The sequence below is a fragment of the Pristis pectinata genome, chromosome 26 (genome assembly GCF_009764475.1).
Source record: "Pristis pectinata isolate sPriPec2 chromosome 26, sPriPec2.1.pri, whole genome shotgun sequence".
Taxonomy (NCBI): Eukaryota; Metazoa; Chordata; class Chondrichthyes; order Rhinopristiformes; family Pristidae; genus Pristis; species Pristis pectinata.
Window position 1 is genome coordinate 12,209,969 of NC_067430.1, and position 22,705 is coordinate 12,232,673.

The following is a 22,705-nucleotide window of genomic DNA, read 5'->3' on the forward strand; positions in this document are numbered from 1 at the left end:
ATGGTTACCTTGACAACTTTACTCTGCACCTTATCACAGACATTCCCTTTGTTCTCTCCATCCTTCCCCCTTTCTACAACTCAAAGCTCATTTGTTTTCTCAATTTTTCCATTGTTGAAAGGTCATTTTCTATTTTTGTAGGAAGTACTGAGAATTGGTTCCCCATCTACAATGAGTTAGCTGATCTCAATTAATGTCCTAAGGATAAATAACTGGGCTCAGCATCTCGTGGAAGAGACGAACAAACAGCTTAAGTCATGCTATTGAAGTGATCCTTTGGTGGAAAGTGTGTGTTTAATGGGTGTCAAGCAGAATCACATGTCTGATGTCAACATGTTAGAATAGCATGTCAGTATTTGGTCTCTTAACTCACCCATAAAGAATGACTGTTTATTAACTATAGTTGATGTGCTTGAAACTACACCCAGTAAAAATTTTTAAACATTTGGGATATGTGTGCTGAGGACAAAAGACAATCCCAATTCTGGGAATGGGAGCAGGTGGCTTTGGAGCACATAATTCTGGAGTAACTCAGTGTTTTCATAGATTGTTGCCAGTGGGTTGATGTGTCTTACAGAAGGGGTTATACCTATTAAGCACAGTCGTATTGCTCACTGAATCAAGACCCTTTAGTGGTTGTATTTCTTCTTTATTTAGGACTATACTTCCTGCAGAGAGTGGGGTCAAACCCAGAGGGCTCAGCTAATTTTACTCTTTCTGGAGATTATTACAACCGTGAGTTGTCAGGTAAGATCTTATTTATTTATAATGGAAAATAATTATGTGCCTAAGATGGTCATTGGAGGAGAGTATGTATGCTGTTAGACAAGGTTCCAAGTATGTCTAATGTAAAATTGTGCAGGCCCACCTACCTGGTCTGGTACCAATATCAGAAAGTTGGGATGGCCAGTATCACCCCAGCAGTTTGCAGTGAGTGGACAGGACAGGTTAAAAGCCCAGAACCCAGAGGAATAACAATTCTGAATTCTGTGGAATGTAGAAAAAGTGCTTAGTAAGGGTGAGGCAATTGGCTAAGGAATTAAATACAGGGGTGAGAGCAACATTAATGAGTTTTATTTCTTTTGTCTCCACATGGAAGCTACCTCGGTGGTAATCCTCAAAACTGTAAATGGGAAAAGACGAGTTCAAAAGTGAGGTTTAGATAATGTAAACACACTTTTCCCATTGCCATGGAACAAATGGTCCACAAAGAAAAACCTTCTGCAGTATGTTACACCAGAATATTTATTACATTGAAATATTTCAATAACAACATGAGAGCTGAAAAATATTCAGTTATAATAACCACTAGGTGGGGCTAATATCTAACATAATTTAAAAGGGGTTATGTGCCACATCACCACCTGTGGTTAATGCTGTACTCATGATGTTAGAAAAAATTGCAAATACTGAACATCTGAAGTGAAACAAAAATTGCTGGAAATGCGCAGCCTGTCTACTGACATTTGAGCCAATTAAGTTTTGGATAATGTTTCACAGGAATTCAAGTGCTCTTGAAAATGTTACATTCAAAACATTAAACTGCCTGCTGTTTCAGATGCAGACTGACCTGCTGTGCATTTTTGACTATCTATTCTGTTTTAACTTCCATTGTTTTTGTTGTTGAGAAGCTGGATTTTCAATGTTGCTTTAATGTAATGTTGGCTAGCTATGGGGATTTCCCGAGTAATGTTAAAAAACTAAAACATTAAACAGTTACTTTGAGTTTTTGTGTGTTGAGTTATCAGTATATGCATTATTGTTCATGTAAATGAATCTCATTGAATGCTATTGCCAATACTAGAAATTTACAAAATCAGAATTTTTTTAATATGGTTTTTAAAATGTTGTGATCTTAAAATTTATGAAAGAACTTCGCTGTTATAAATATTAAAAACCCTCTGGTGCTGGTCTTGTGAGGGCTTTTGTTTTTTTTAAAGAGAATTTCCACGGTGCCTAGCCCCCACTCATCTGAATCATTTAAATTACAATGCACTGGAACATGGGACATGATGGGTTTTATGTGCGCCCTTTTGATTTTCTGGCTGACGTGGCACATTAGCTAACAGACTGCTGGATAGGATTTTCCAACACCAAAGACTTTATGTCTATACACAGACAACAAGATCTTTCAGCAGTAGCCAAATCTCTGCACAAAGAACAGAGTAGCAGTGTTGCTTGATTTATTTTTTAAATAAAAGGTTTTCTGTACTCAATGTATTATTTCTAGATCATATTGCTGTGGAATTTGGAATTTAGGGCATTTTGATTCCAGATTTGTTACAGAAATCCAACATTATAAGGTGTTCTTAATTTTGAATTTTCTATTTATGATAAGTTGTAAAAGCTTAGGTTTTCTTTATAACTTTCTTTTGCCAATCAGGTCTCTCTCGTATCATAGTATTTAAGTTTCTGGCCAAGTTATTGAGAAAACCAGATGATTTTGCATCTGCATCCAGGATAGCATACTTTTTCCTGCAAGCTACGTTTAAGCATACAGTTCAGGCACAGATTGAGGTAAAATTCAGCAACATTTGACTGTATACAGTTAAATTTTCTGTTTTGTCCAGGCAATGACCAAAGAGGTATGGAGTTGAAATATGGAAAGTTAAAAGTCTTTGCTGTGATCCACAGCCTGTACCAAGTTGTCAAGCTGTGATCATTGTGCAGTAACTGCTGCTTTTAAAGAAAAGTGCAACTGTTGAAAACAAGCTGCCTAGGCTGTTTTTCCATAGTCAAGTGATCTGCCAGTGCTCCAGATCTTGGTTTGCAATTGACCATTTGCAGTAGGGGTGCAGTACTATAGTGGTTAAGTTACTAGACTAGTATTTAGACACCTACACAATTGATTCAGAGACATGAATTGGAATTCTAGTACGACAGCTGGTGAATTTAAATTCAAGTAATTAAGTAATGGTAACAATGATCATACAGGATAATCATAAGAGGAAAAAAATCTGATTCGCTGTTGTCCTCGGAGAAGGAAATTGTCATCTATTGAATTGTAATTGCCCTCTGAAATGGGCAATTTCAGAGGGCAATCCAATGAGAATCCAACAGAGGCCTCAATCCAAGGAGTAATTATTGGCAGGACAATAAATGTTCACATCCCACAAACAAAACAGAATTGTTTTCCATTTTGAGTTTTGATGGCACATGTAAACTATGGCCTTTTAGGAAAGAAGGGAGGGGTTTTTACAAAGGCCAAAGTATCAGTGTTACAAGTTTCAGCAATGAAAATTGACTATACTCAAAATCTTAAGAAATTAATTATTGATTAGTTTTTCTCTTTTCTAAAATCTCTCATTTCTAGGTATGCAGTGCAATCTTTAATAATTGTATGGACAATATGATTGATACAAGAGGTTAGCTTCCCTTATCCAACTTTGACAAAAACAAAGCTTAAATTTCAGATGCTGTTGTGGGATCTTACTAGCCATTAATGACTTTAGTTTATCAACATACCGGTAGTGACAGAAAGAAAAAAGCATTGGTCCTTCAACACTTGGGACATGTTTTTGGATATGAAGATATAAAAAGTAGCCTTTGAATTAAAGTTCTTCAAGTATTTCTTGACCTGGAAGTAGCACTCATGCAGGGTCTGTATGATGGAGACACTGCTACGCCTTCATGAATAACAACACTTAATGATGTAGCAATACTAATACCTGTGTTGGTTTGTCCCTCATTGTAAATGGATCAACTCCCCTTGATACAATATTCAGCATCCCACTCGTAGACTAATTTAGCTACAGTCTGTTTGACAGGGTAACAACCAAAAAAGTGGGACAATGCAAACCTCAGCCTATTCAATTTCAAATCTTTCACAAACTCTAGATCAATTATTCAGCTATATTCAGTGTGCTATTCACAGTTAAGATATTTTCCCAATATTTTTCACTAGGCTGGGAACCTTTTGCTGAGCCTTGGACAACTTTCCTGAGTTGGCAGCAACAAGCAGCTAGCCGTCTTCACCCACCTCGCCTTAAGTTGGATCTCCAGGCAAAACAACGGCTTGACATCAACATCACATCTGTCCTGATGGGTAAGGATCCTTCAGTAGTAACAGGCTAGGCATATCTTAGTACAGGTATTATATTTATTATTAACATGAGGATCACCCATTGTGAAAATTAAGTTTGCTGGAGAATTATGTTAGCTGGAGGTTTGTTAGCAATGGAAGCCACTACTTCATAACAATCTGCAGTAAAGATATACTGAAAGGGTAGTGTAAATTGATCAGGTACAGAAGAGAATGCAAAGAAGGGCATTTGCTTTGTTGAATAATCTTGGGTTCCTGGTTCATTGTAAAATGAATGAAGAGAAAAGAAGATAAAGATTGGAGGAAAAAAAATTAGTTGACATCAAGCTTGTATTTTGAAAGAACATGGGTTGGTGGAAGAAAGTATTGTGGAAAAAGTAATGAGTTGTTACTATGGAAATATATTAGAATAGGCAACTTTGACATTCACTTGGATAATTCATGGGATGAAGGGTTGTCCTATGACATGCAGTGAAAGAAATTAGACCCATATTCTTTGGAATAAAAACAGGTGGTGCTGGGAGCACTCAGCAGGTCAGACAGCTTCAGTGGAAAGAGAAACATTTTATGTTTCAAGTCCAGGACCCTTCCTCAGATGACTTGTTTTGAATTGGAAGTAGGGAGGAATTAGATTAAATGGCTCGGCAAGGTACTTGAAACTTGCCTATTTCGGGATAAATGTTCGAAGCATATAAGATCCTGAGTGGACATGGCAGGAGGGGTGTGGAGAGATATTTTTCCTTTTTTGGGAGAATTTAGAACTAGGGTCACAGTTTAAAAATGAAGGATTACCCATTTAAGATAAATCAATTTTAAGGTAAACCAGGATTTTATTGAATGGTGGAGCAGGCTGAGTGGCCTACTTCTGCCCCTAAGTCATATGTTCATAAGTTATAGACCCATTTGTGAGGCAGGCAAATGTATTATCAGGCATGTCATACAGCATTAATGGTAAGGGAAATGGTGTTAAGTTTCATATCACTGTCTTTCATCAGACTGAAAACTGATAAAACAAGCTTTAAGATGTAGAGAATAAATGAGGGGAGAAAAGAACTAAAAGGCAGGGTGGAAGGCAAAGGGGATCGGTAATGGGGCAAATAAGCGAAGACAGCCTGGAGGAATACAAGTGGGAGCAGCAAGATTGTTATATGAAATATTAGAGTTAAATCCAGAAGTAGATAGTTAACATAGTTGAGAGATGAAATGATGCTCCTCGAACTTCCAGAGATTCACCTGCACCTCCCTTAATATCATCAACTGCATTCGGCGCTCCAAGTGTGGCCTCCTCTACATTGGTGAGACCAAATGTCAAGTGGTCTCTACAATGGTGAGACTAGATGACACTCCTCTACATTGGTAAGACTAGAAGACCGTTTCGCAGAACACCTGCGCTCTGTCCGTAACTGCGATCTGCATCCCCCCGTTGCCAGTCACTTCAACTCCCCCTCCCACGCTATCATAGTCCTCAGCCTCCTCCACTGCCAGAATTCCAAGTGCAAACTGGAGGAACAGCACCTCATTTTCCCTCTTGGAACTTTGCAGCCTAACGGCATGAATATTAAATTCTCCCACTTTAAGTAATCCCCATCATGCTGCTTCTCTTCTTTCCTAGCCTATCTCTCTTTTTTCTAACCCTTTTTTTTCCCCTTCTCTCCTTACCTTTGACCCATCCCACAGTTGATCTGCTCTCCCCTCCTCCCCCACACCTGCCTATCACTATCTCTTACCTGCATCTACCTATCACCACCAGGTGCCCACCCCGCCTCCCCTCTTTTGTCCACCTATCACTACCATTGCCCTTCCAGGTAGCTGATGTTACATGTTTGGGAGGAGCTTTCAAGTGGCTTAGGCAAGTAGATGGCACACACTGCAACCACTATCCATGAAAGGAGGGACTTGATGTTAAATGTGATTGATGAGATACCAATCCAGCTGACTGCCCTAGATGATGCCAGGCTTTTTGATAGTTTTTGGAGCTGGCTCATCTGGACAAGTGGAGAGTGTTCCATCACCCACCTGGCTTGTGCCTTCTAGATGGTGGAAAGGCTTTGGCTCGTCAGGAGGTGAGTTACTGGCCGCAGGATACCCTTGAAACTCATTGGCTTGAGTTGTACCAGGGTTGCTGAATGATGCACTTGATTAAATAGTGCCTTGTCAAGGACAGTGCCTCTCACTTCACCTCTTTAAGTGAGATCTTTGTTCTGTGTTTTGGACCAAGGCTCTGATGAGATCTGGAGTTGAGTGGTCTGTGTGTAAAACAAATTAGACATCATTGATCAGTTGTCAGCGTCACTTGATAGTCAATGATACTTCCAATAACTTTGCTGATGGGTGATAGCTGGATGGGATTTGTCAAACATCCACATCATCATGTAGGTAACAGTGTTGTAACTATATTAGCTGGAGATGTGCCTGTTTCTGGAGTACAAGCCTCAAGTACTGCAGCTGAGGAGTTATTTTGGCCCATGGACTCTGCTGTTTCAACGGTTCTCAGCCCTTTCTTGGTATTGTGATATCGTGATATCACATGGATTGAACTAAATTCATTGGAGACTGACTACTGTGGTGGTGGGGACATCTACTCAGCACTTCTGGCGGAACTAGGTTGTGAACGTTGGGCACTGCCATCTTCACAGCTAGGAATGTTCTGGCATCTCCTCCTTCTTCTGTTTAATGGTCCACCATTATGACAGGACTGCAGAGCTTTGTTCTGATCCTTCGGTTGTGAGGTCACTTAACTCAGTCTGTTGCATGTTATTTTTGCAGTTGAGTATGGATATAATCCTGTGTTTCAGCTTCACCAGGTTGACACCTCATTGTTAGCTACTCCTGGTGCTGTTGCCCTTTTGCACTGCTCATAAAACCAAGGTTGATCCCCTGACATGATGGAGAGTGAGCAAAATGCTAAGCCATGAGGTTACAGATGAGCTTGATGTGCAGTGTCACTGCGATGCCTCATGCCAGAATCTTTCCCAATTAGCACAATTGCAGTGCTACACAATGAGATGATGGAACTTTGTCTCCATTAGGACTGTAAAGTGGTCACTTCTTGTAGGTGTTATCATGGATAGATGCATCTGCAACAGGTAGGTTGGTGAGGATGAGGTAAAGTAAGTTTATCCCTCATTATTTCACTCACCACCTGCCACAGACCCAAATTGACGGCTATTTCCTTTAGCAGTCAGGCAACTCGGTAAGTGATGATGGTGCTACTATACGAATCGTGGTGATGGACATTTTTAGCACCTGCACTATTTTGCTTTTATGGGTTGTACCTCCATGATCTAATTTGGTTCTTTCAAACTTAAATTATAAAATCTGCTTCTATACATCTCTATTAGACTTTTAGATTACCGTTGGTACTCTTGCTGCTTCAGAGTCCCTTTAGAGGCTGGTTTGAAGGATAAAGATTCTGAATAGAAGGTCTCTCCACAGATGTTGTATGTTTCCAGCATTTAATGTTTTTCTGTCAGCTTTTTAGTATTTGCAGATTTTTAAAATTTTGAACCTAATTTTCTTGCGAGCAAGACACTCTCCCCATTTCTTGAATTGGTCTCTTTTGGTGAGTCCATAGGGGAAATGGCACCATCCCCTCCATATGGTTTAAAACTACATACTGCATAAAGTGTCGTAGAATCGATGGAGTTTGGCTGTAACATAATTAAGTCCAAAAGCATTACTTTGAACCCAATTCCTTTCTTTTTACTGTTCTGTTTGTTATCTTGTAGAACAATACAAAAGGACAAAAGCTTCTTGGATTGCTGACTACTGTAAAGAAGAAAGTGACAGTTCAGAAACATCTCAGTGGAGGACTGGAATGTATGTCGATCCACTGCTTGGACACAGTAAGTACATGAGATAAAAAGATTCGGAAATTTTTTTCTTGTGTTAATGGTAGTAAATGTCAGAATTGAATTTATCAGTCTCATTTAAGTTACCTGTTAGGAAAGTGCACATCTTGACAAGATGACATTAACATGGTCTCATGTATGCTCCCAGATGAAAATGTAATATAGATGGAAAGGTCACAACAGCAAATGCAACTGGGCTGTTCTTGTAGACCAAAGCTTACTAGATGGAAAATGTGGGCCAGAATATCTTGTCTGCATCCCTGTGTCCAACTGATGCTTCCATCATCTCCAAGAGCAGAGGAAATTTTTCATACTGTTTAATGGCTAGATTTGTAGGATATGTTTTAAGATATTTTAACAATGTCAAGGATTCAAAAATCTGTTATTAATTATTTGTTATGTAAGAAGTTAAAAGCTAATGTGTATTCATATGAATTTGGATAAAATCCCAGATATGCTCTTATGGAGTGCAGTTTTCTCATAAGAAATGCAGTCACAGTACTATTACAATCTCTCCTCTTGTTACACAAATTCCAAGTTTGTTCACGAGTCATTTAAAAAAGACAATTCACAGTGAGAAATGTTTCACATTATTAATACTGAGATATTTGAATAAGTTAATCTCTAATAGCAAATATACCACTACAAAGCTAAGGAACATTTCCTAGTGCGATTACTCTTCTGTACCCACTATCCCTATACTTCCTCCTTTTTTAAAAACAAATGTTCATAGTTCCTCCTCCTTAAACTGTATAGATTATGCAATAAAAGCCTGCTGATCCATTAAAATGCAATTAAAAAACTTTGACTGTGTTGGAAAATTTGCACTGTTGATCATCTGGTGACCATTTCAAGTTTGCGATGCAGTGGAAAGTGTAGGAAGAGGGCTTCTACAAAGTCCTTTTTGTTGTTACTTTAAAAAAATGATATATTCCCAGTCTGTGCAGTAGTTGCCCAGAAGAGCCCTCGGGCTACTTTAACGTTATGCTGCCCAAACTGAGAGTTGTGTGGAGATCAGGCCCTGTAGTTGTCATCATCAGTTTGGACTACTTGGTGGTCTCTATGTATAAAGTATTTACTCTTTTAAGAGACTAAAATTATTTTCTTGAATTAAAAGACGAGAATATTAAACTCAAGATTTCCCTTTATCTTTCATTAATATATAGATGATTTCGAATGTTTCAACATGCAATCTTGAAATGAATTGTAAAGCAAAATTGTTAACTCTTTAATATAGAGCAGGTGCATTTTAACATGGTTTATAAAATGGCAATGAATTCTGATGAATTTTATTACTTCGAATTTGAAGGGTTAGTGTTTTGATTACTGCTGAATTTAGGTTGGTGGAGTCGTCATGTAACTGTTGAAGCTGGCACTTAATTGAGAATATCATTACCTACTTTTCATTTCTCACCCCTAATTCTGCAAATCAATCTCAAACATCACAAATTTTAGCTTTTGACAGCATTCATTCACATAAAAAAAGCTATATTTTGTCAAAGGTGAGCCTTGGGAATTTAGTTGTTGCATACGTGCTTCTGAGACAGATCTCTGTTAATGTGCTTGTATTATCAATCAAAAGTCAGTCTCTTGATTCATGACTTGACACCATTGGCAAGCCTGACACCAGGGTAGGTATGCTAACTGCTCTTTTAATGTTTACTTTCCTTTTTTGCCTGCCTAAATGACTTGTTTTTTGACTGTCAGGACTTAGTCCCAAACATCCTCCCCAATCTAATTTGACATCATTAGGGAAGTAAAATTTGAGACTGCGAAAGGAAAAACACAAATACTGTCCTTTTTGTACTAGTTCAATGACACATGAGATCCCAATTCAAGAATAAGCCAAAATAAAGTAACTGCCAAAATATCATCAATAGACATTAATAATAGAGTTAAAGTTTGAAATATGACACTATCTATTATACCTATCTTCATTGCACCCATCTTTAATGTAATGTAAGTAGGAACAAAATTGTAAACTGTATGTCACTGTTTGTCCTGGCAACTAAACTTTTATTCTTTCTAACTCAACCTCTCTCTCTCTGTCAGGCAGCCCTCTTGCCTATCTTAGAACTAGAAGCACTGCCAGTCTGACAAACCTAGAGCGGCAGATTTTTGCCAGAGGTACAGTACCAGGGTGTGGGAAGAAGTGAAGAATATGCCCACTATCTTTTATCAGATAAGTTAAAATGTGATGTACCAACAAGAAAATTGATTGGTGTCTTATGTTTTGTTATCTATACTGTTTCACTTTACTGGTCAGACTTCAGGGTGCATTGTCCATTGTTTTACTGTTCTGTACTCTAGCATTTTTGTTACTTTGGCTCCCTTAGCATGTGTTTAGTAGTTTGCTTAACGGGCTATTTGCTCTATGTAGGCTAATTCTATGACTATTTTTAATATTGGTGCCTTGCTTTGCATTGCATCTCAGTTGGTCAATGAAAAAAGGTCCTTAAAGTAATTTGTACCTAAACAATGTTAATTTTACACCATTCTCCCATCCTGCTAGTCAGACTAGTTGGAGGCGTTAACATTTAAAAAATATTATCTTCCAACTGCAAAGCAGGCCATCGATTAGGGGTTCCTAAGAGCCAGCCATGAGCATGGTTAATTTTTCAAAACCCACTGCCGAATGATGTACAATTAACTGAGGAGACATGTACTCTCAGTGACCAGCACAAGGTCCAAGGTAAGAACATAAAATAGCCAATCTGTGTGTTAATCCTTTAAGAAATTCTTCAAGGCCACTTGAAGTAGCCTTCAAACTCCCCAGCCATGGACTCTTAACTTTTTTTCCCTCTCCCACTTACTCATATCATGGAAACCATAATTTCTTACAAAATTCTTGTACTGTCTGAGGATGACCAACCCAATGCTGTGCTTGGCTGTGGTCTTCTGCAAGTAAATTATTCCTCCTTGCTGAGGTAAATCTGGGGAGGAATCTTCAAATAGTTATTTAAATGCCACGCTGCTTAAATCAGTAAAAATTCCTTCTTCCTGTTCTTGTGGCTTTGTCATCTGCTATCTGCATCCCAATCATTTTCTTGCCTGTTTTTTTTATTTGTCTTTAATGTCTAGGGTAATGCATTTACTTTCCAACTGAGAGTCTCCCTCAGCTGAAACTCTACTCCCAATTTGGAAATCACACCTCTTACTGATTTTGAACCCTGCAGTGATCAGTGACGGGCAAGAACGGATTCACGCTGACCATTATTTTGCTTTTGCTTTTTAACCTTCTAAGCATTGTCAGCCATAACTTCAGAAACTGGCATTAAGCACTAGGATCATGATGTAAAAGATTGTTAGGAAGACAGATAAGCATACCTAACCGTCTATTTGATCAAATTATTTGGTTGAAGTATTTTATGTCAGACTACTCTGATTGATTGTTCAAAAAATCCTATTCTCTCACTAATGTAGTGATTGAAATATTGTTAGCAAGCCTTTGCTACCGAGTGACTTTGTGCCAAACAGAACAGAGAGTGATTTTTTTTGGAGATATTAAATGTGGCTTGTCCTTTAGCACTGCCCTTAACAATGATTTTTGGAATTTCAGTAAAGAAAAATGTGAGTTGCTAGCTTGGTTATTCCCATTCCCACAACACTATGTTTACCTTCCAACCAGGAGTGTCTCTAAGATGAAGCATTACTCCAATTTGGAAAAGCTTGTCCAATTGTAACTATTAAAGTAAGCAGCTTTGAAGGTCACCTTTTGTTGTTTTGAGTGCATTATATGGTTACATACCAATCCAGGTTACCCTCCACCCTGCCAAAACACACACACCAAAATTTGTCCCAATTCTCTAGATAATTTGGACTTCTCTGGAGTTGCACAAGAATCAACACGGGGCTGTGAGGTTGTTTTAGCCAACTGGAAGAAGAGCAGTTCAACTTGCTGGCAGTGCTTTTTTTCAGTTAATTCACAGATGGCATGCTATATAAAAAGATGCTGGCTCTATTTTCCTTCCTTTCCTTTACCATACGGCTCTGAATACATAGAATCACAGGAAATTTACGATAGAGTGGGAGGCCATTTGGCCTATTCTATTTGTACCAGTCGAAAAAGATGTACCCAACCTCATCCCAACATCCAACACTTGATCCATAACCTTGTAGGTTATGGCTCTTCAGGTGGACATGTAAGTGTTCTTTGACTGTGGTGAGAGTTTCTGCCACTACGATCCTTTCGTACATTCTAGACCTCTCTCATCAGCAGGTGATAAATTCCTTCCTGGTCTTATCTTTCCATCAATTATTTTAGATGCATGTTCCTTGGTTTTTGACCCCTACAGAAAGTTATTCCTATGTATGCTTTCCAAGACCCTTGTAATTTTATACATCTCAATTAAGTCTCCTATCAGCCTCCTCTCTTCCAAAGAAAACAACTCCTACCTAAGCTTTCCCCTCAGCTAAAAGTTTTCATCCTGGCAACCTGTGCATAACTGTCTTCTGCACCCTCTCCAGTGTAATATTTCCTGTAATGTGATAATCAGAACTCTGCACATTTCTTAAGCTATGGTCAAACAAAAATCGTATACAAGTTCTAACATTAATCTCCATGATCTTTTTATCTATGTCTTGGCTAATAAACAAAAATATATCACATGAAGGTTTATACTGTCCCTCTGGATTGATTCTAGTAATTTGCTCACCACTGAAGTTAAACTAACTGGTCTATAATTACTAGTTTCTCCCTTCCATCTCTTAAGCAACCCCACAACCAACTCAACAGCACCATTCCTGTGGCCAGGGATGATTGAAAGATGATTATCAGAGCCTCTGCAGTTTCCTCCCTTGCTTTTTTAACAGACAAAAATATACTTCTGGATCTGGTGATGTATCCACTTTCAAAGATGTACTCATAAAACATTTTGGATTTTCTTTGGTTTTCATTCAGGTTAATAATTTGAGAAACATCACAATTAAGCATGCCAAGACCAAGTATCAGTATTTAAGTTTAATCAGCATTTACCAGTGACAATGTACACAGTTGCAATTTGTCTAAGAGATGAGGTTTGCATTTTGGCAGCTCTGAGCTTAACTGACAAGACCAAGGTTGTTGGGCAGGTAATAATTTCAAGAGCTATTTAGTGTTTTGTAGATAGGCGTAAACTAATATGTTGCTTCTCTGTTCACTGTTCTTTCTGATGCAAGTTATTTTCTTTTTGTATTGTGCTTCTTAAGGACCAAGCCAATTCTTAGGTAATTATCAACTTATTTTGTCCATAGGTTCATAGGTAGTTTTCACATTGGCGTTCCTGCTGGGGAACTGTATTAAACAGGTCAATCAGGCGTACCTAATTTGTGGTTCTTCTGATTTTCAATTATTGAAATTGATATTCTGAAACTTAAAGTTCATGATATATGCACATTTGACTGATGTTGTAATAAATGCTAAGCAAATTAACTCCTGACATTGACATGTAGCCATGTTCTGAATATTGTTTAAATTTGTACTGTAACTTTACATTTTTTTTCCATAATAGTAAAAATCTAAACTGTAAATCATTACAAGTTACAACAGGGGTTCCATAATTGTTGAGAGCAAAAGAAATATCAGTGTCACCTTTCATCATGTGATTATTTGGGTGCAAGAAATGACTACAGATGACTCCTGCATTATATGGGGGTGGGGGGGGGGGGTGGTGGATTGCAGTTGGAGGGGTTTGCATTCCTAGCTAACAGTCTGTATCATGATTTTCCTCAATGCACAGCGCATCATGAAACATGAATTGAAGAAAATGTTTATTAACTTTTTTCACATAATTTCCGCGAGAGTGAATTTTATTTCATATCTTGAATTTATGAATTCTGTAAGGGTGAATTCCTGTTAAGTAAATGGTCATAATGTGGAGGGTTGCTGTACTATATTCAAACCAGCAGAGCTGAAAGTATTGTGTGAGCTAAGAGCTGTATCTTGAAACCAAGATTGCTGGAAAGGACTTTACAGCAATCACACATTTGCACGTTAGCAACACCAGGCTTGGCAGCTTAATGTAATAGAAACCAAGATGTGTACACTATGTTTATACATACACAGAAACACAGCTATATGATTTGTAGCATGCTTATAAAACTTGATATTCCTTCCATGCGTATGCAGTAACTATGCCAAATAGTTTAACTGCACTATCAAGCCAGCTACTTGCTATTCTCAGGGCAGTGCTGCATTGGTCAAGCTGTATCTAGGGACTGGTGTTTTACTTTAACAGTAAAAGTTATCATCTTCATTTGTTTGTTAGAAATTTCATTTTAATCTATGCCAAAGATCTTCCTGTTGATGTTTATAAATACGCCTCTGTTCTCATCATGGGTGCGTATCTTGTCCTCTGTCTACTCCACCAGTTCCTTAGCTTGACTATAACTTAACTCTCCTTAGCTTGACTAAAACAATAATTTCAAATAATATATTACTGATTTTGATGATATAACCATGTGGTACTAAACCAAAGTAATTAGTGCAAAATATTTCACATAAAAATCAGGATTTTGTTTGGTAATAAACCAGGTTTTAACTTGTGATTCCGAGCTGAAGAAATAAAGCCCAAGACGTAAATAACATTCATGTTAAGAAAAATAGGAAAAAAGTGACAAAACAGGAAGTAACAGTTAGTTGGCACCAGTGTTGGGATTTTAAAGGCTTTTCAATCTTTCCAGCCTCCTTTGATCAAATGAATTCTACAGGACTGAAGACTGAGTTGAATCTTGAGTTCTGCTGGGAAATAATGTTAAAAAAAAACATTGGTAAGAATAAGTGAGAAACTAGCAAGCCAGTAACCATTCTTTGGAAAACTAAACAGAATAAGTTAAGAAAGTTCTGTGTCTGTTGCTCGTTGATGATACACCAGTCTTTCAAAAAGTTGCCTTATAAGGATTATTCTTCTGGTAGAGGTAATTTTAGAAAATCTGTGAACATTTGACAATATTTAAATTGCTTCTCAGAATGAACAGGTTTGCTATTTTACAAAATTCTTTTTCACCATTTTACTCTTTTGCCTCCTGTAAACAAATATTTTTTGCACTGCATTAACCGTAGACCAGAGAGAGTCCAGTCACCGTCCCTTAACATTCAATAGTATTATTATTGCCAAATCTCTCAGAATCAATGTCCTGGGAGCCACCATTGTCTAGAAACTGCCCTGGACCAGCTATATGCATACTGTGGCCACAAAAGTAGGTCAGAGTCTGGATATCCTCTGGTGAGTTACTCATCTCCTGACACCTCGATCTTTCCACCATCTACAAGGACAAATGAGGAGCAGAGTTGAATACTCTCCACTTGTTTGAATGTGTGCAGCTCCAACGACTCCAAAGAAGCTCACACAATTTAAAGCTAAACAGTCCACTTGATTGGTTCCGACTTTTCCCTCTCCCGCTGCCCCCAAAACAATTCACCATCTTAATGTTTTATCCCTCTACCATCAGAGCACAATGGCTGCAGTGTGTACCATCTGCAAAATGCATAGCATTTACTCACCAAGACCACTGAGCACCTCCCAGACCCACAACCTCTGCTGCTGAGAAGGTCAAGGGCAGTAGATGTGTGGGAATATCGCAACCTGGAGGTTTTCCTGCAGTTCCAATGTGGAAATGTATTCATCATTACTGGGTCTAAACCTGGAAATCCCTACCCAAAAGCAATGTAGGAGCATGTTCACTGAAAGAACTGCAGTAGCGCAAGGAAGTGGCTAACCCCATCAACTTCTCAAGGGTAGTGAGAGATGGGCAATAAATGCTTGACTTGCCAACAGTGGCCAGTCCTGAAAACAAAGTGTTTCATCTTAATATGAAAATGTGCCATCTGTAAGATATAACTCAGCATAATATCCGGGTTTATGTTTAGAACAGAATTTCCAAAAAGACAAATCAAGTCTACAGTGGACAACTCCTATCAGTCATGGCTTTTTGTTCTAAAGAGTTTGTTTCCCTTTACAGCAGAAGAGAAGATACCAAAGCGGCGGCAACCATTTGTGCCGTATGCTCTGAGGAACCACACAGGATGCACCATGTGGTTTGCCACACTCACAACCACTCCAACAAGGTGTGAAATTTTCCCTTTGTGACATCACCTGAGTTCCTTTTCTAATAATGGTCAATGTCTGGATGTTCCATTACAAATGTTTAGTCAGACTATAAGTATAACCCAAAAGCTATTAATTTTTGCACCAATACGTGGTACAGATTCAGAATCTATCTATCACTGAATAAAACAAAGTCTGTAAAGTCCATGAAAAGAAATGAGCAAATTACTGAAATGATGGTAGAAAACTAAATATGCCGTTCGAGAGTAGAACAAATGGGCTTATACTTGAAGATGTTCTTGGGACAGACAGATATATCGATTCCAATTTGCCACTGATCTCTCTCCAGCATAAAATGTAGATCTCATGAAGTGATGCAGAACATAAGCAGGCCCTTCAGCCCACTGAGTCTGCTTCGGCCCGTCAAGCACCCATTTAAAGTAATCCTATACTAAATCCATCGTATTCTCCCCATACTGTATTTCCCTCAACACCCACCCCCACCACCCCACCCCCCCAACACACACGCATACCCACACACAAACAAGTTTGATTCCAGTTCACTGGAGCTGTGAGGGAGCATCTCCACCAGCTTTGCCACTAAGTCACCTGTATGTATCGAAAGTGGGGTTTAACTTCTATTTCCTGCTTTAATAGGTGTTGATTATTGTGTTTGTGAGCTATCCAGGTTAACCTCAAAAAAAAATCAAGGAATTGGTGAAAACCCTGGTGGAAAATCATCAGGGTGATTTTCACCCTGAATCATGCACAACCACATTCCTACATGTTCCATAATGGCATCTACCTGCAGGGCTTTCAGCCGCCATATTACTGCCATGGTGACCTCTGGAAAGCAATTCAGGCCTTGAAGAATACACTAAAGTCACAGTAAAGTAGAATAAGGGGCCTCTGTAGAAGTGAGGGAGGATGCGCGATGCTCTTCTGTGTGTTCCCCGTGTGATGGACTGACCTGATGGAACCATATACTGATGAGAGTAGTCCATATCTTGCAGTGACTTGAGACACATCAAGAACTCGTAATATCTTGCACTGAGATGTGTAATAAAGAGATATAGCGATCTTTATCAGTGATGCTTGTGTTCAAAAGTGCAATACAAAAAATGAGTATGGGAGAGGCAATGGGGGTGGGGGGGTAGGATCATTTAATTTCTGTTTCTTTGCAGATTTGCTAGGGGTTTTCTCCTTTTACATTGAGTGAAGGAGGTAAGTTTTGGGTCTCACCTTTCTGTTGGTAAGTACAGAAATGGTCACTGGGCACTGTGATATCATTAGATGCCAGACAATGCTCAAAAGTGCAAGGACCACTTTACTGATAGTTTCTCGTCAAATCAGAAATGACTGTAACCTCAGTCAAATGTAAATGTAACAAACCTTATGTAAAATTTGTGTATGAAAAAGCTGCAAATGGCTCCAATTTCAAGACACATACTTTAGTTAGAACAGAGCTTTGGAAGTAATTTTGTTTTATGTTAAGTGGAACTTAGTATCCCTTGTTCAGTCTCTCTCCCCCCCTCTCTCTCTCCCCCCCTCTCTCTCTCCCCCCCTCTCTCTCTCCCCCTCTCTCTCTCTCCCACCTCTCTCTCTCCCCCCTCTCTCTCTCTCCCCCCTCTCCCTCCCCCTCTCCCTCCCCCTCTCTCCCTCCCCCCTCTCTCTCCCCTCCCCTCTCTCTCCCTCCCCCCCTCCCCGTCTCTCTCTCCCCCCTCTCTCTCTCTCCCCCTCTCTCTCTCTCCCCCCCTCTCTCTCCCCCCCCTCTCTCTCCCCCCCCTCTCTCTCCCCCCCCTCTCTCCCCCCCCCTCTCTCTCCCCCCCCTCTCCCTCCCCCCCTCTCCCTCCCCCCCTCTCCCTCCCCCCCTCTCCCCCCCCCTCTCCCCCCCCCCTCTCTCCCCCCCTCTCTCTCCCCCCCTCTCTCTCCCCCCCTCTCTCTCCCCCCCTCTCTCTCCCCCCCTCTCTCTCCCCCCGCTCTCTCTCCCCCGCTCTCTCTCCCCCGCTCTCTCTCCCCCGCTCTCTCTCCCCCCGCTCTCTCTGCCCCTCTCTCTCTCCCCCGCTCTCTCTCCCCCGCTCTCTCTCCCCCGCTCTCTCTCCCCCGCTCTCTCTCCCCCGCTCTCTCTCCCCCGCTCTCTCTCCCCCGCTCTCTCTCCCCCGCTCTCTCTCCCCCGCTCTCTCTCCCCCGCTCTCTCTCCCCCGCTCTCTCTCCCCCGCTCTCTCTCCCCCGCTCTCTCTCCCCCGCTCTCTCTCCCCCGCTCTCTCTCCCCCGCTCTCTCTCCCCCGCTCTCTCTCCCCCGCTCTCTCTCCCCCGCTCTCTCTCCCCCGCTCTCTCTCCCCCGCTCTCTCTCCCCCGCTCTCTCTCCCCCGCTCTCTCTCCCCCGCTCTCTCTCCCCCGCTCTCTCTCCCCCGCTCTCTCTCCCCCGCTCTCTCTCCCCCGCTCTCTCTCCCCCGCTCTCTCTCCCCCGCTCTCTCTCCCCCGCTCTCTCTCCCCCGCTCTCTCTCCCCCGCTCTCTCTCCCCCGCTCTCTCTCCCCCGCTCTCTCTCCCCCGCTCTCTCTCCCCCGCTCTCTCTCCCCCGCTCTCTCTCCCCCGCTCTCTCTCCCCCGCTCTCTCTCCCCCGCTCTCTCTCCCCCGCTCTCTCTCCCCCGCTCTCTCTCCCCCGCTCTCTCTCCCCCGCTCTCTCTCCCCCGCTCTCTCTCCCCCGCTCTCTCTCCCCCGCTCTCTCTCCCCCGCTCTCTCTCCCCCGCTCTCTCTCCCCCGCTCTCTCTCCCCCGCTCTCTCTCCCCCGCTCTCTCTCCCCCGCTCTCTCTCCCCCGCTCTCTCTCCCCCGCTCTCTCTCCCCCGCTCTCTCTCCCCCGCTCTCTCTCCCCCGCTCTCTCTCCCCCGCTCTCTCTCCCCCGCTCTCTCTCTCCCCTCTCTCTCCCCCGCTCTCTCTCCCCGCTCTCTCTCTCCCCGCTCTCTCTCCCCGCTCTCTCTCCCCGCTCTCTCTCTCCCCGCTCTCTCTCTCCCCGCTCTCTCTCCCCGCTCTCTCTCCCCACTCTCTCTCCCCCACTCCCTCTCCCCATCTCCCCCCTCTCCCTCCCCTCTCTCCCCCCCCTCTCTCCCCCCCCTCTCTCCCCCCCCTCTCTCCCCCCCCTCTCTCCCCCCCCTCTCTCCCCCCCCTCTCTCCCCCCCCTCTCTCCCCCCCCTCTCTCCCCCCCCCCTCTCCCCCCCCCTCTCCCCCCCCCTCTCCCCCCTCTCTCCCCCCCTCTCTCCCCCCCTCTCTCCCCCCCTCTCTCCCCCCCTCTCTCCCCCCCTCTCTCCCCCCCTCTCTCCCCCCCTCTCTCCCCCCCTCTCTCCCCCCCTCTCTCCCCCCCCCCTCACCCTCTCACCCTCTCTCTCTCTCTCACCCCCCCTCGCTCTCTCTCTCGCTCGCTCTCTCTCTCTCTGCTCTTTCCAACCATATCCCAGAACAGCTAAGGGTACATTATGCACACGCTTAGTGTGTGTTGTTAAAGTACCTGCTGTCATTATCAACAGATGGAAAGGTAGACATTACTGAAGATCTTGTTGGTCATATCATGGTACAACAGTAATGGAGTTCTTAACTAATCAGAGCATTAAATCTCCATCGTGCAAAACAATCCTGTGTTAGGGAATTTTGAAAATCCTGGTTCCAAAACCACTTTTTTTTTCCTAAGCCTGATATACCTTGTACATATCATGCTTCAAACTACACACCTACTGGATAATAAATATTGTTTCAGAAAGAAACTAATTTACTTTTGAATTAATCAGTAATAATTGTAACCACCATCTTGCAAGGGTGTCTGTCCCTTAGATTAACCAATGCCTGAGGTGCATTAAGAGAAATTGCTAATCCCTTCACTGAGTACTTTATCTGAACAGAGATTCCAGATATATCATCATGCTAAATGCTCTTGATCATTCAGCAGCAGTTAGCTTGATTGATGTTCCTTCCAAAGTTCCTCTTCCTTAAATTAAGTTTAATTTATAACTTCAGAATTGAAGGCACTCACTTAAATATGAATTGTCATTTGATTGAACTGATGCTGTGGCTATGAGTAAGAGTGATATGATGCACCGCCAGTGAAGAACACATTGCTGTTGTTTTCAATTGTAGAGTGGCCTTGTCTCACAGTGAAAGCCCAGGGTATATACATGAAGAATCTGTGGCTGACCTTGATGACCAGCACAATGTCAGCCAATGGCGTGAGGTGCTTCCAGGAGAAGAAGTTCCTTTCGAGTTTGAAGCCAGGGAAAAACTGCGACACAGGTGTGTGATACTTCTACATCCTTGTTACCAAAGTAACTATATTTCTGCTGCATTGGTCATGATGGTATTTCTTTGTAAAATTGTTATGTATTCATAACTGTAAGACAGATATGATACTAGGTTTTCCATTTTTACGAACAGACACACACACGAATTGAAGATTCATCAGCTTTTGGTGCGGGTGAATGGGTGGGAACAAGTCAGCCCAGTGTCTGTGGATAAAGTCGGCATCTTCTTCCGGTGTGCAGCGCCTGACCGAAACAACCAGTCCTCCATGGTATGTATAATAAACTGCTTGCACATAATTTGTTAAAACTTGTACAATACTCAGAACCTGTATTTTAACAACAGCTTAATAACATGATATTCTGAAGGAGCAACAGCTTCAGGACTTTTATCCTTGCAAATAATCATTTGTTTTTTTTAAATGGCATGTAAGACAAGATAAACCATAGCCTTAGGATTTTGAAAAAACTAGAGAGGTTATGCTGAGCTTGTATTAACCTTTTGTTAGGTTGTACTTGAAGGACCAGATATAATTTGGGTTGCCATATTATAAAAAGGTACAGACAGACTGAAAATGATGCAAAAACTATTTCCAAAGACGACATTAAAATTGCAAGGTACATTTCTTGGGATAGGATGAACAGGTTGAATCTTATGAAAGGAGGAGGATGAGGTGTAACCAAGTAAATTTATGAAAGGTTTTGATAGTGTAGACTTGAGCATATTTCTGTTTTTCCACAAGGGTAATGTTAACGGGCATAATAAAACTGACAAGAAAACAAATAAAGAATTCAGAAGAAATTATCCAGACGATAGTGCCGTTGTTACACGTTGTACAGATACATTTAAAGGGAAATCATGTGATGTTTTGAAGGAGAAGGTGTGCTTGCTGGAAAATTTAGAAAGGAAACATAGAGATTTGAGCGGAGCACAAATGAACTGTTTCCATGATCTGCATTCTATTTAAGTCAGTGTTACAGAAGGAAAGTGCTAGTTTTTCCATCTCTAAAGTAAAATCCCCTAATGATAATTCACTGAACAAAATCGAGAGGTTCTTCTGCTATAGTCTCTTCTGCTTCACTGTTTACTAATAGGATCAGATTAGTTGAGCTTTGACTTCAGTGGAATATAAAACCAGAGAGAGTTCTGATACTAATTATTTCTTGCTGGGCAGTCAGATTAACCCTTGTTAAGTTTTTGCCACAACTTGCAAAAATATTTCATGAATACTATGAAGTATTTCAGACACTGCAAAACTAGTCTTGAGATTCAACACATCAGTTGTTTATGTAATACTCGTCTACTTTCTTTGTGCCACAGGTTGGAAGTCCCATTAGCAAGACCAATATAATACATCCACATGTATATGTAAGCACTCTTTTACTCTCTGTATATGCAAAATCAGATTACATCTGACTATTAGTTTGAAGTTATTTTTCAAATTATTTTATGATATAGTTTTCTTTAATATTGTTTCAAATTGTCAGGTACATGATTTTTTGTATTGCAGGAATAACTCAATTATCACTACTGTGTATGGTTATGATATATAGTTTGTATTATTTATATTACTTTCATTCTTGTTTATTGGATTGAGTTGTGTCACCAGGTCCTTCTGGTTCAGTTTTACAATACTATTTCTTGAGTCAGAGGTTTGTGTGATTAAACCCTAGAATTTAAACACTCAGTCTAGACTGCATTACTGCATAAGCATTGTATCATTAGACATTATCATATTTAAAATCAAAATTGCCTCCTATTCATTCTGTGTACATTCAAGTTTCTGTTAAACAATTCAGGGGGAAATGGGGTTTTCCTGATGCCCTTGCCAGTATTTCTCCTTCAATCAGCATCTCTCTGTCACTTATGAGACTGCACTGTTTTCAAATTGCCTGCTATATTTACCTATATTCAGAACAATAAAGCTCTTTGGTGTCTCATGCTAACATATTAGTAACTATATAAATAAATCCAAGTTATCCCATGTGTACTTTAAATCAGATTATGAATCTAGTATTATCGAAGTCCGAATTCTCAATGCTTAGCTCTGGAGATAATCTCTACTGTTTGTAAGCTATCAGTGCAGGGTCTGTGTGAATATTTTAACACATTGTGTCAAATTGTTTATTGAGTTATTAGAGACTTAAATCAAAAGCACAGCATCGGAACTAGATTAAGAGTTTATTATCTGAAATATAAGATGTCATTTTTAGTTTTCTACTTAAGGGAGTACTGGGGATCAACTTGTATATTTCACCATTAGACAGATTGATGTGATCCTTCAAAAATAAACAGTTACATTGTTCTCCCTTGCATTTTCAGTTCTCAGCACTTCCTCCTGTACGGGTTGTATTCTCTGTGACTCTTGAGGGGAGTGCAAGAAAAGTGATAACAGTCCGCTCAGCACTGATAGTGAAAAATAAATTGGAGGTACCCATGGAACTAAGGCTGGATAGTCCATCTGCTCCAGACAGTAAGTTATTAATCCGTATGGCAGTATGT

General features: G+C 40.9%; 1 protein-coding gene across 1 annotated transcript in view; it reads left to right on the forward strand.

The window, feature by feature from the left end:
- Positions 1-22,705, forward strand: part of vps13d (vacuolar protein sorting 13 homolog D) — a 222,585-nt gene that overhangs the window by 90,459 nt on the left and 109,421 nt on the right. The window contains 10 exon segments of the mRNA XM_052039131.1: positions 658-747; positions 3,905-4,045; positions 7,771-7,887; positions 9,946-10,020; positions 14,554-14,640; positions 15,832-15,937; positions 20,045-20,197; positions 20,339-20,474; positions 21,524-21,571; positions 22,526-22,676. Coding sequence (XP_051895091.1) covers positions 658-747; positions 3,905-4,045; positions 7,771-7,887; positions 9,946-10,020; positions 14,554-14,640; positions 15,832-15,937; positions 20,045-20,197; positions 20,339-20,474; positions 21,524-21,571; positions 22,526-22,676 — 1,104 coding nt within the window.